This window comes from Eurypyga helias, unplaced genomic scaffold, assembly GCF_000690775.1.
Source record: "Eurypyga helias isolate BGI_N326 unplaced genomic scaffold, ASM69077v1 Scaffold48596, whole genome shotgun sequence".
NCBI lineage: Eukaryota > Metazoa > Chordata > Aves > Eurypygiformes > Eurypygidae > Eurypyga > Eurypyga helias.
The window spans coordinates 1-12,937 of record NW_010258205.1 but is presented as its reverse complement, the minus strand read 5'-3'; the positions used below and the strand labels follow the sequence as shown (position 1 = coordinate 12,937).

Genomic DNA, 12,937 nt, shown 5'->3' with positions numbered 1-12,937 from the left:
AGGGGGAAAAAAAAAGGAAAAATAAAAGAGAGAGCAAGCATGCAAGTTAAATGAACTATGCAATAAAAATTGTTGAAATTGGCTCAGGCATCTCCTGATAAGATCACAGGAGTTGGGAAAGAACTGCAGCTCTACTGGTGAGAAATCCAACCATTGACAAAACTCATCCACTCAGGGGAAAAAGAAGTTAAACAGACACTTAAACACACAGCACTGGCTGAAGACGCCAACTCTTTGAACACCAAAGTTGAGTATTTTTGTCTTAATATGATTCCGATCTCAGGAGCCAAGGCTTGCACTCTTGGATCACCAGTCCCATCTGCAGGTTCATACCAACCAATACTCCAAGCGTACGGATCTCACACACTAAGACTCTGAATCTGGAAGCAAATTTTCCTCTGTAGCTACAAAACCTGTCTGGTTCACACCTCCCCACCTCAGCTCAAATATCACCATGATTTCACTACAGACAGAACTACTCATTCAGAGGTCTGCCGAGTACCTGGGCAGTAACCACCTGCTTCACAGGGCCAGACTGTCACCTGGTGGGATGGGATGGCTTTCCTTGGGAATGCCACGGGGATCCCGGCACCAGCTCTAAGGCCTGCTCACAGGTTAGCGGCCCATCCTTACTGCTGTAGGGTGGCTCAGCCAGCAGAGAGGCAGCTGCAGAGCTGCTAAGAGCTTCCAGCTCCTTGGGGACCCAAAATCATCGCTTTGTCTGCACTATCCATCCCTGTGCATAAATCCTAAACCACTGAGTTCTTTGCAGACACAGATTACTCAGGTTCCTTAAATGTTAGGCTGGGTATAGCAGCAGGATAACATTTTGGGAACACTTACTGCCTCCTTTTCACAGCCCTTCTGCAGCTTCATCTGTTGGTTCCCACAGCAAATCGCTTCATGCTTCAAGAATCACGACAGCCTTTTAGCATCTCCAGCAGGTAAGGCCCTCCCTGCCATCCCCCTCAACCCCACTGAAGCCAAACCTGGCGAAGAGGGAAGCCTGGCACCCAGCGCCAGCCTCACAAGCAATGTCACCCATGCCGCAAGGCAGCACTTCCATCAGCAGCGCACACAGCTCCTCACTGCTGCCTGCCAAGCATCCCAAACTTCCCCCAAAGAGATGAAACCCAACAGCAGCCCCCTGCGATGTCTCCCTGTCTCTCTTCTCCTCAGCCCTTGCGTGGCACAGAGCAAAGCTCACAGCGACAGCGAGCTCTGCGCAGTGACGCCACCCCTTGTCCCTCCTGCAGTGGCACACACAGCTCCAGGGAAGGACCTTCGCATTCTCTGCCTAGAGCTCCTCCGTCTCTCCAGCCAGGCTCGCCCTAGACAAGGCGCTCTGCAGCCATCAGTAGTTTTCCCCAGGATGCTGGCAGCTAGCACGTGAGGCACTAGCAAGGCAGCAGCCAGTCTCCAGAAACTGATGGAAAATGTTCCCAATTTTTAACAAAAACCCAGGCAGGAACAAAACTCTCCAAAGAAAACTCCTCTCCAAAGAAAGCTCTTTGACTCCCCAAACAAACTGGTGGGAAATGCCTTTGGAATCGACGTGACTCCACTCTCTGACCTGCTGTCCTTGCACCCAAAAGGCACACACCTTTTCCAAAAGCTGGAGTGGCTTCAAACAGCTGCAGTTAGCTACTAGCTAGGGAATCTGCTCGTACTAAAGCATCTACCCTAGTGCCCACAGTTCTGAAAAGAGATCAAACCAGAGTTCACCAGGAGGCTGCTCCAGCTTGAAATAGGTCACTGGGTGTTGGGATCCGTGGTTTCAGCAGCGGATGCTTTGGAAGCTCAAATGCAGCAGCTACTCCCTCTTCTGCTAAAGGCAAGCCCATTGCCACAGCCTTAACCCTCTCGGAGGATCCCGGCGCAGGGTAGCATCCAGGAGGCTGTGCTCACTGCCAAGCCCAGCTACGCTCCATCACACCTCCCACATCACTTCATCTGCTCTGGAAAGGCTCGGTGCTTCCTTTTGTCAGTACTTGTCTGTCAGGCAGGCAGTTCTGCCAAGAACCTTAAAGCAGTTGCACATGCAAACCCTCTTAAGAAATAGCCAGAAGGTTTTGCCTAACATAAAAGAGTAAACAAACTTGTTACATGCTAATCACCAGGTAGGCCACACACCCTTCCCCTCCCCCAGCCCCTGAATCTGCTAAAAGGACAGGAAATATAATCACGGCCACATACCTTTGCTTCCTCATTGATGTCCCAAGTGAAGGATATGGCGTTGTATGCAATCTCCTCAATGTTACTGATGGTGTTGAAGCTCTCCTTGTAGTCAGCTGTTAGAAAGAAGGATGCGTGAGGAGGAGGAAGAGGAGATAATCACACAAAGCAGCCAGAAACAAAACGTAAACCATACAAAACCAGAATACAACCAACAGGAGGAAGGAGGAAAACGGGGACTCGGTCAGAAATTCCAAACTAGAAACTCCAGTGAGAAAGGCAGGCATCCCAAATATCGCACATCCTGCACCACTGCCTGCTATGTGCGGGGAAACTCTACCCTGTACGGCAAGGGCATAAGCTCTCAGTAAAACTCCTTCAACAACAAACAAAGATTTGCATGCGCGTCTGCTTTAAGTGCCAAGTGATTAATCGCTGCTTTTATCCACAGAAGGAAGGGACTAGGAGTACAACCCAGCCTTCAGCCAGAGAGGGCTGGAAGCCAGCCAACCCCAGCCTTGTCTGGAGGCAAGTGGAAATCTGCAGTGTTTTCTTTTTTTTTTTTATATGTACCAAAGACCAGTTGTGAGCGAAGCGGTGGGAAGGAGGATCATTAGTGTCGAGGTATTTCTACGAGGATCTTGTCCTTTGAAGAAACACCATATTTAGGACAGCCACAGAGTCTATAAGCTGCAATTTAGCTACAAGCACCAGAAGACGCCAAAGCAACTGTAGTTTGGAGGAGGTGTGTTAGATCTCCCAATGCAAAACCCTAGACTCTGACTGCTAACCAACCCAAACCCTCCAAAAATCAACCTCTTTAAGGAGTGCTAAAACCCACAGCATTAGCTCCAAGCAATCAAAAGCTCTCTCTGGGCTTTCAGCAAATCTACAGATAGCAGAGAACATAAGCCAACGGTTCCTTCAAATAACAAAGCTTCAGCAGAAAAACAACCCTTGCCAAGGAATTAGGTTTGGAGTTTGACATCAGCAACGAGAATGTTCCTTACCTATGTCAATGCATCTTTGTTTGGCTGTGTGCTGTCTTGAGTGCCAGTATTTCCAGTGCCTGAGCTGATCTTCTCTGGTTTTGTCTTCAGCAAACACGACCATGATGACACTCTGAAAAGAGAGGGGGAGTGGGCAAGATTAAAAAAAAAAAAAAATAAACTGCAAACACACGAGATAGAAAAGGCCACAGAGTACATTTGTTTTGGAAGTTCTCCTGGGTGTCAGGTTTTCTGCTCCAGGCTTTCCAACCTGACGCACCACAGTATACCCAGCACAGCGCTGCCAAACAGGAAGGCAGACAACAGTGTTTTCTGGGTCATAAAGAGAGATGAGCAGAACTGCTCTCCTAACTGGAGTTCAAGGATCTCACTCCAGGTGTTGCATCACCTTTACACAAGTGCTGACACCACTTCTCTGCAGACTGAGCCAGGATGGGTTGGTCTGCAAGTAGGTGGACAGCAAAGGAACGAGCATTGACGTAACAGCGGGTAAGCTGGCCTCAGTGCTGATGCTCTCGCTTAGATTACTGCACTTTGGGAGAGTTTAAGGCTACCATTGCACACACCCTCTTTCCCAAGAAACCACAGGAGCTGCCACTCACTCGGACTTTACTGATGGGGTGATGGATTCCTTCGCTGCTGCTGACTTCTTTCAGCGTGATTGGGTAAAATTGACCTTTATTCAGGTAAGTCATCGTGCTGTCCCCAGGCTTCTGTCGGAGGGACTTGGAGGCTTCCAGAGTGTACTCAAAGTTATTCCTACGGAGTGAAGAGGGCAGTGATTGCTAAGGCATTTTCCTGGAAAGCCGATTAAACGTTCCACATTTAATCTGGAGAGATTCCAAAATTGTTAGTTGACTCACTAAGCCATCAACAGGCAAGGAAGTTGGAAAACAGGATGAGCCCCTTTTTCAACTATTTCCTTCATGAATGAACATTTAAGAGAAGTTCTTGGCAAGCTAAATCCCAAGACACATCAAGCAAGACTGGAAGCTCACTATTCAGGCTGAGAGCAGCTCTCACAACAAGTATCTATGAGCAATTAAATTCACAAGCTAATAAGCCATTCAATGGCCACGGTCTTCTCCTCTTCCCTCTTGGTCAACTGCAGCTAACCGAACAAACTCCCCTCCCTTGGAGTTCAGGTGAGTTTCATGCTTCCCATTTCTGGGGCAGATTTCCAGCAAGGAGAGGCAAGGTAAGCAGGGCAGGGAGAGGGACGCAGCTGGAAGCCAGCCATGAGACCACCACAGAGCTGAGAGACAGCACTGCATCTTCCCCTGGGACAGGGAGTCGGTGCGAGGACATCGACTGAATCAGGGTGGTATTTCCAACCCTACGTGTAGTTTTCTTTAAAGATACAGGCAGGATTTTCAACTGTGAAATTCAAATGAGCAGGCATGGTTGCGAGTTTGAGATCCATTGCATCCCCAGCGCCTAACAGACTCAGCGCAGAAGAGAGCGAGCGGTACAGCTTGCTCGTGGACAAGCCAGCTGTAAAATAACAGGAGGGTACAGGCAAACGGGAGCCTCAAAGCGTTACCCAGAAATGCTGTCAAAAACATAATCTTCTGAATTCATGTTGGCCATCCGCAGATTCAGTTCAGTAGGAAAGAAAACCTGGGGTAGACACAAAACAAAACACCACCACAATTAACACAGCAGCAACAAGAAAAGTCAAGATTAAACAGATACTTGTTACCACAGAACTTCTGGCAGGCAAACTGATCATCAGATAACAACTGATTTTTGGTCTGTACAGACAGGGCACTTGAGCAAGCTTTTAATCCAAAATCTTTGGGTGTCAACTAAGTACGGCATCCCACAAGTCTTCTGAGTCAGCTTGGGGCAACATTTGAACGCTTTCCCAAATCTCAAAGAAAGGGCACAGCCACACAATTCCTTGAGGTCTGGCTTAAAAAGAAAAAAAAAAATCACAACACAGTTACAGTGCTGTTTCAGTTGGTACTGCAAAACAAAAAGCAGGGATTTTCATCCAGGCTTCACTCTCAATCGAGGTCCCCAAATAAGCTGACTGGCTTGTGCTGACACACACCACACCTAGGAATTGGAGTAAGGAAGCTCACAGACAGAGCCACCTCGCCGCCTGCGGTATCTGCAGAGGCACCACACAGAGCCCAACTCTTGCCAAACGTGGCCTGGTGCTGCGGATAATTATCTCCACGCTCTGCAAGCCAAAAGGCCCTGTCCCTAATAAGACGAGTCATTTGCTTTTGATAACGCTTTCACGTTGCGTAGATTTTATTTACTAAGTTATGCGCCTTTCTGAGAAAGTCTTCTATTACTAAATCACGGGACAGCTTTCTGGCTTGCGTAACGAGAACACTTAAAGATGGCACTGGATCTCTCCATTCAGATCAAGACACGCAAGCGCAGCGACTGCCTCTCTGGGTACCTCTTGCACGCCCTCCTTGAAAGTCTCGGAGAAGGTGGAGTCCGGTGTTCGCCTCTGGGAGTTCTGAGGCTGGGTGCTGGAACTGAACTGGTCGGGGTTGAGGTTCCTGTCGAAGACCACCACCCGCTCGGGGGGCTCGGGGTGGTAGATGCTCGGCGGGATGCCCACCGCAAAGCCGTGGGGCTGCGTCTCCGTTTTGATGGAATGGGTGGGCATCGTGGCAATCGAAACGGTGACTGTCGTGTCGGGGGTCGTAAGGTGGCCTCTCTTGTCCATGCCCATCTGGGGCGTGTGTGGAAGGACAATGTTGAAAGGCACATTTTTCAGAACCTGGACTCTGTTTTCTCCAGCAGAAACGAGCGACTGTTCTGTCACATTTGGGATGCTGTTCCTTTAAAGGACAAAGAAAGAAATCATGCATAAATTATACAGCTCATTTTCTCATTAAACAAGAGCTAGAAACGCTTCTCAGCCTTTTGGACAAGGACAGCTGATATCGACTCTCCTGCTTGCACAGAACGGCTCAATTCTAACCTGAGCAGCTGAGAAACTCACTCTAAAAAGAAACCTCACCCACTGCTAGCAACCCCACCTTAGAGATGGATTATCCTGGAGCAAAGGGTGAGGGTTCACAGCCCAGATTCTCACTGCCTGGGTAACAGCGGTCCAAAACCAAGCGCTCCGAGGCCCTTCCCATCACACATCGGCACACACAGGCTCCAGGAAGCTGGGCTTTGGCGGACAGAGGAGTGAGAGCAAGGTTGCTGCTCCTCTGCCCTAGGACTGCATGCTACATGGGAAGCACTAATAAAGAATTTACCTCGCTCTTCCATACATAGACCCCCAAAGAAATCCACACCAAGACTCCCTGGAGCGGTTTGTGCAACTTCACGCTCTCCACCCCACCACACTCATTTCTGCCAGGACAACACCAAGATCTGTCGCTGAGCTGACCTCGTAGCCAGTAGCCACTAAGTCAGCCTCCCTTTCTCCCTCCCCACAACGTGGTCCTGCCCTCTCCTTTGCACCAATTCCAACACTCCCCTCTCCCCTTGGTGATCCAGTTCAGCTTGTTCCACTGGCAGAAAACTAGCCACTGCTTTTTTTCCTGCTAGGTTATGGGTCAGTAGAAGACCAGAGCTGGTAGGAGGGGAGCAGAGGGAACACATGGCTGGGAACCAGGCTGCTCTTAGCCAGACCACAAAGCCTCACCTCAAGTCCTTAAAGCATTTTAGTCTGCCCAAAGGAAGAGGATGGCAGGAGAAGAAGCCTGGCTTGAATGAACCTCACATTCGCAGTATTTACTTAATCAGTATCTTCTGCTTGGGAGGCAGAAGAGGAAGAAAGGAGTTCCAGAGGATACAAAAGAAGTCCACAAACAATACAAACCCAAAACTAAATCGCAAGCACTTTGAAGTTCTTCCCTATCAGCCCATGCACGAAGAAGCAATGCTGCTGGTGCCAGAGAACACAATCAGCGCTGAGCAACTGAGGCAACCGCATGGAAAAACTGAAGGGGTGCCTGTGCTACCAGGCTGTGCCTAGCGTTAAAGAGAACAGGTTTTGCTACGCTGACTGTATGACGCCCCCATCCTGTCCCTGGGGCAGCAAGTCATTTACTTTCAGCAGCTTTCTTGGTCTAGGAGGGAACGAGATAAGCAGACATACAGTAATAAACACTCATACCTTTTGCTATGGTCTTGGTCAGGATGTTCTACCTCTGGTTTAGCTGTTGAAGTTCTCCTCTCCCTTGGAACCTGGGAAATACAAGACATGCTGTAATGGCATTCTTCCCATTAAAAAAAAAAAGGCTCCTCAAAACACAGTCATTTGGTCAAATTAAGAAAGCATCACTCCCTGGAATCAGTCATTATTAGCATTACAGCCTGACCAGTGTTCACACGGCTTTGGGATGCCAGGCCTGCCCCAGGCAATGCCCTGCAGATCCCCATGTATCCGACCCAGCTGGCTGTGCCAGCCCTGGGCTCTGGCCAACGTCAGGCAGTGGGAGAGCCAGTGCAGAAAACTGGACATCCCTGGCTGAAGCACCAGCACTGGGGTGAGCAGAATCAGGAGAGCTCCCAAGGTTCATGCTGATGGTCCAGGTTTTCCCCTCTGCGGGGTTCCGTTTGCTGGATAAGCTCAAGGCTTATGAAAGGGTGCTGCTCCACAGTACCTTTCTCAAGCACATGTGCTCTCCAGGCCACTCCCAGCTTTCCCTTCTCCTCAGGGAGGACTAGGTCCAGTAAGTGTACTGGGATACAGATCATTTTTGCATATGGCCACATACAACACACTGACCCAAACAGTGTTAAATCTTTTAAAAAGAGAAGGTAACCACCAGTGCGCTCTGGATTTAAGACAGCTCAGTACTGCTCTGTGTATTTTATCCCAGGATATGCCCTGAAAACAGCACATACCCCAACACTGATCACACAAGCCACCTCATCCACACGGACACATGCCATCTTCCCGGCTGTGCAGCTAGGCCAAGGCATACAGAAGGTGAACTCTTCGACCTGTGGCAGCTCGGTTGATCCCAGCACAAAGCGACCCGAACGGCTCTCACCGCCGCTGACACAAGCCTGTGGTGCTCGAGTCCCCGGGACCGCGCAGCAAGCCCACACAAGCTCCTCTGCCAACACACGCATGGTGCCCAGGACCTTTGTCACCCTCAACACGCCTCCTGAACGAGCAAAGCAAACACGTTCTGGTGTAAGGAGGAGTAAACACCCATCACCTTCCCTCGCTGAAGCCTGCTCGGATACTGCCCGCATCTGCCAGCCTGGGCGCGACGCGGGGAACCACCGCTTTACTGCTGTCTCCACGGCTGACGGCGTACCTGCGCGAGCAGCACATTTCTACACAGCCCCCGACTAAAACACAAGCCCTGGCTCTTCCACGTAACCTGGAACCTCCACTAACACCAGAATGGTTGCATTTTCCAATATAACTGGCAAAATTTGGAGAACCTCCATGTGGAGACTGCTAGGAGAGCAACAGTAACCAGTCACTGAAAAATGAGGGTCTTAGAAGCTGCATTGGGCCAACACTCCGAAACACTAGATTTTGATCAAAAAAAATGGGTTTCCCATGAGGCCTTATTAACTCCAGCTGAGCTAACAGCTCCATTAGTCAAACGGAAGAAAAACCGAGTTGTTTGGGTTCCTTCCTTTGTTTGGGTTTTTTGTCTGTTTGTTTTGGGGTTTTGTGTCAGGGTTTGTTTGTTTGGGTTAAATACAAAAGCGATCTCATCAGCTGCCCTTAATTTGGCAGAGGGGGTGTATTAGCAATGCCCGGATGCTGTCCCTCGAGCATCACTTCGCAACAGCCCTCGACAAATCTCTCAGCCTCCAACAGTTTTGCGTCACCTCAGCGGCCGCCATACCCGTTCTACCACTGATTTTTCTGTACACCCACCCATACCCAAACAGAAGAGGAAACCCCGAATTAGACACTAACCTACAGCAAATCCCTTCTGCTTTGCCAAGCGTGAAGGATCAACATCAACGTTCTCTTTGTAATCTACAGGTCCAGAAATCAAAACTGATCTTGCGGACTGAAATCAGTCTGGAAACTGTTCTGACGAACGTGTTGTGGGGTTTGGATTTTTTCTTTCTCCCCCAAAAGCACAGCAAGCATAGGCACAAAGCAGAAAGCCAGTTTTCTCACAAAACTTCCTGAATAACATCCACGTCAGTGAGTCTGTGGCATTTTGTCACGTGCGTGTGTGCGGAGTGCTAATCTCCATATTAAGCATTACAAGAATATTTTGATACATAAGACACGTTCACCTCTTCAGGGCAGGCAAGGATTTTTTAGGCACAAGGCAACCTCTCCGTATGCCTGAGGAACGCACCAAGGCTGGCAATTGCACTCGCTACTGTAAAAAGACACTAGCCCAAGCGTGAGGCGCTCCAGCCAAGTCAGCCTCCCGCCTTCCTGCACGCTCAGCAAAGAAAAAGCCAGGCGTCTCCACCCGGTGAGCCAGGCTGCCGTAACGCACGCGCCCGACACAAGCAGACGCGTCCCTGCCTGGAAACGCCTGCTGGTCTCCGCTGACTCCGACGTGGAGCGGAGATAACTACCCGGGCCCAGGCTTCTGGTATTTAGGAAGAAACCTCAGCAAAATGCACCCCAGGCAAGCCAGAGGGTTCTCTGTCTGACTGCGTTCAGGTCACCCGTGAGCAGCCAGGAAGGCAGGCGTCTGAGAGGACCACGAACGCTGGGGAAGACAACCACAGTCGTCAGAGGATTAACAGATTACGGCAGCTGAAGCTCACTGAAGGTTAGAGGGATGCAGACAGCAACTCTCCAGGTTGACACTTCCACCCCACGCACCACCAGGAATCCAGTCATAGCTTAGTTTCAGCCGAGACTAAGGTAGCACACCAAAGCCCCAGCAAACACCAAGGGTCCCACCTCAACAGGGATCACGTAAGCAAAAGCAGGTAAGTTTCTTTCTCTGTGTGTCTTTACATTCACAGAGAGACGTGCTGCCCAAACCTTGTTCTTCATGATTATTTCTATAATACACTGCCTCCTGCAGAACGTGGAGTCGACAGGCAAAGTGCTACTGAAGCTCCTGACCCACTCCATTAAGACCAAGGGGAATCTTATTTTACCGAGCTAAAAATAACCCCATTTTCAGAGAAAGGGATATGGAAGTTTTTTCATTTAAAACCCACATAGTTTAAAGTCCTCGTGATCTATTCAAAGCTCCTGTAAAATCCTCTGACAAACGACACCTTTTCAGCAGGCGGAACAAGAGCTCCGCTGCCTGCTGGAGCGTACCCACGCCAATCTACCTTGTAGTAATCATACAGCAGTCCGAGGGCAGCCGCGCTGTCTTCGTCACCATTGATGCTCATCATAGCTTTGGTAGCTGCCGTAAGGGGATTTTCAAGGAAGGTTTTCCAGGCCTCATCCTCACTGGTGTAAGGACGTCTCTGGGAGTAGAGAGAGTCATTCTGAAGAACCAACACGGGCCTTTTACTTGAATCGTTAAGAAAAAATAAAAGAAAAAAAGCCACCTGTTAGAACACATGAAAAACATTCCTGAAGTTCTTCAAAATTAGCTGCCCCAGTTTCACAGGGTTCATATTCTGATTCAGTGCACTGCAAGGATTAGTCAACACAAAAAGTCCAGAAACCTAATTCTGATCTCACTCACGCTCAGTGTGAATCAGGATTAATTTGACCAAACTCAGCTGGATTACAGCAGCCTATATCCAGGGCACAACTGACCCAATCCAGCCCAGAAAGTTACACCCGCTTGCTGGCCTACCACCTACAAAACCTCCAGCACGTCCTACGTGATACTCCCCAGCTGCAACCTGCACCAGTTCCCACGTGGAACTGGAAAAGTGTGAATTAACGTTAACATCTCTTTCCCCCAGAGCTTTCGGAAGGGGTCTCCTCTCTCAGAGCGTATCTGAAGACGCCACCTAGAAGCTGCCGATTAGCTACAGATGACAAAGAAAAATCGGTCAAAGGGGCCTCAAAATCAATTTGGCAGCAAATTTTTCTGACAAGGGAAGGCAAAAGATTTATTGGGAAAAATACGTTTACTCTGAACATTTTGAGATTGCTGGGAACAAGAAAGCTCCAGGACAACTTGGACCTTGCGCCCACAGGTGAAAGTGGGCCATCTGCAGAAAATGCTGTCCTGCCAGCTTAGGCAACTTCACATATTTTGGGTCTATTGGTAAAACATATACCTCGTCTTCCAAGTCAGTTCAAGCTAACATTGTTTAAGTCTGACTTTCAAACCAGTTGAAACAGTTTCCTTTCCAGTGCAAGTGTAACATTAGTTCACTGAAGATTGGTGGGGAGAGAAAGGAGGCTTTTTTTTCTTAAGTAGTCCCAAACTCAGCATTTTTTAATGAGCTGGCAATAGTTTAAAATAATAAAAAAACCCCAGACCCAACCCTCTACAAAAAGCAGTTCCCCACCACCATCACACCCCTTCCCCAGCAGAAAAGCATTCTTTTCACCTATTTACCCAGATGCATTTCAGAGATTGATTTGTACAAATACAAAAAGTTGTGAAACTGAAGTTGTGAAATACTCTAATCACTATAATCAGCTTAACAGTATCCTACATTTATCACCACCTTCTCCCAAAAAGCCTGCAAAGCAATTTACGCCTTCGATCCTTTACGGGTTACACAAGTACTCCTCAACAGGCCAGCTCGGCTGTGCTGAAGACACTTAGAGTGATGGGGAGTTTCCAGGACTTGCAAAGCACTCTGTGGCTATAAATCAATGTTAAATAGTTGGGGGGAGTGGGAAAAAAAAAAAAGGCAAACAACAAAAGAGACGAGCTGTTGCATGGAAATCTTCAGGTCTTTGTACGGAAATCTTCAGGTCTTTGTACATATTTGAGTACACGGAGTGGCGAAATGCAGGGACCTCTGGTACCGAGGACATCCACTTTCTCTTAAAGTGAGGTGAGCAGCAGAAGACAAAGTGGACATGGTACAAACTTCTTATGGAACACGATCAAGGAAACCTCGAATATCCACGGCAAACGAGTAAATCCCCCAGTTAAAAGTCACTTGTAAAGAAAAAGGCAACTGGGTGCAGTTCACTCGATCCATCCCTGCCAAGTCAGCCTTGCTGGAACTCACAAGACCACTAAGCTGATTCCCTCCAGCAACACAATGCTCACATGCAAAGAGAACTAAGGGAGAACCAAACACTAAAGCAGCCACTAACCCGAAACGTAGCCAACGCAAAAACCAACCTATTTTCGTCTGATTTCTTTGTCATGGCAACACCTCAATATACCACACGTTGCTCTACAGGTACCCTGCCTCTCTAAAAGCAGCGTAAAAAAGAGTTATTTGCAGAATCCTCAAGAGGAGCGCAGGGTTTGGCAGTAACTCAATGCCCTCAGAACCACAGCTTCCCTCGGGAAAACGAGCACGTACTAATAAGGGAAGGCAAACATTGATTTTTCCCCAAGTTTCAAGATTACTGGCACGTGCACCTGCTCACAAAGCAGTAGACACGCAAAAATAAGTTTCCTACGGCAGTTTTAGTAACTTCTGATTTTTATTTTCTGCGTGAGCGAAGCGGAGGAATACTACAAAAAGCAGACGCTCTCCCTGTGCGCCAGCGAGGATCTCGCAGCGCTCCGCCTGGAGATCCCCGAAACCATTCCCGCTCCGCCGACCCGAAGCCCGCGCCGTGCCTCCGGGATGCTCCGCCGCTGCATCCCGCGCGGCGCCCACCCGCAACGCGGGGTCTGTCTACGCGCCGGCAACGCGACATGGACCGGGGCCTCAGCGAGTCACCGGGGTGAAAACCCGCGAGCCATCCTAAGCACGGG

At 49.0% G+C, this 12,937-nt stretch overlaps 1 protein-coding gene across 1 annotated transcript; it reads right to left on the bottom strand.

Annotated features, from left to right (window-relative positions):
- Window positions 1-2,196: 2,196 nt before the first annotated feature.
- On the bottom strand, window positions 2,197-10,592 carry GRHL1 (grainyhead-like 1 (Drosophila); the record flags this gene model as incomplete). Its single annotated transcript, XM_010154260.1, has 7 exons — window positions 10,410-10,592; window positions 7,288-7,358; window positions 5,602-5,992; window positions 4,729-4,805; window positions 3,788-3,944; window positions 3,186-3,297; window positions 2,197-2,291 (listed from the first exon to the last, which is right to left on the bottom strand). Coding segments are annotated over exons 1-7 (969 nt in total), but the record flags the coding sequence as incomplete, so codon positions are not given.
- Window positions 10,593-12,937: the final 2,345 nt, after the last annotated feature.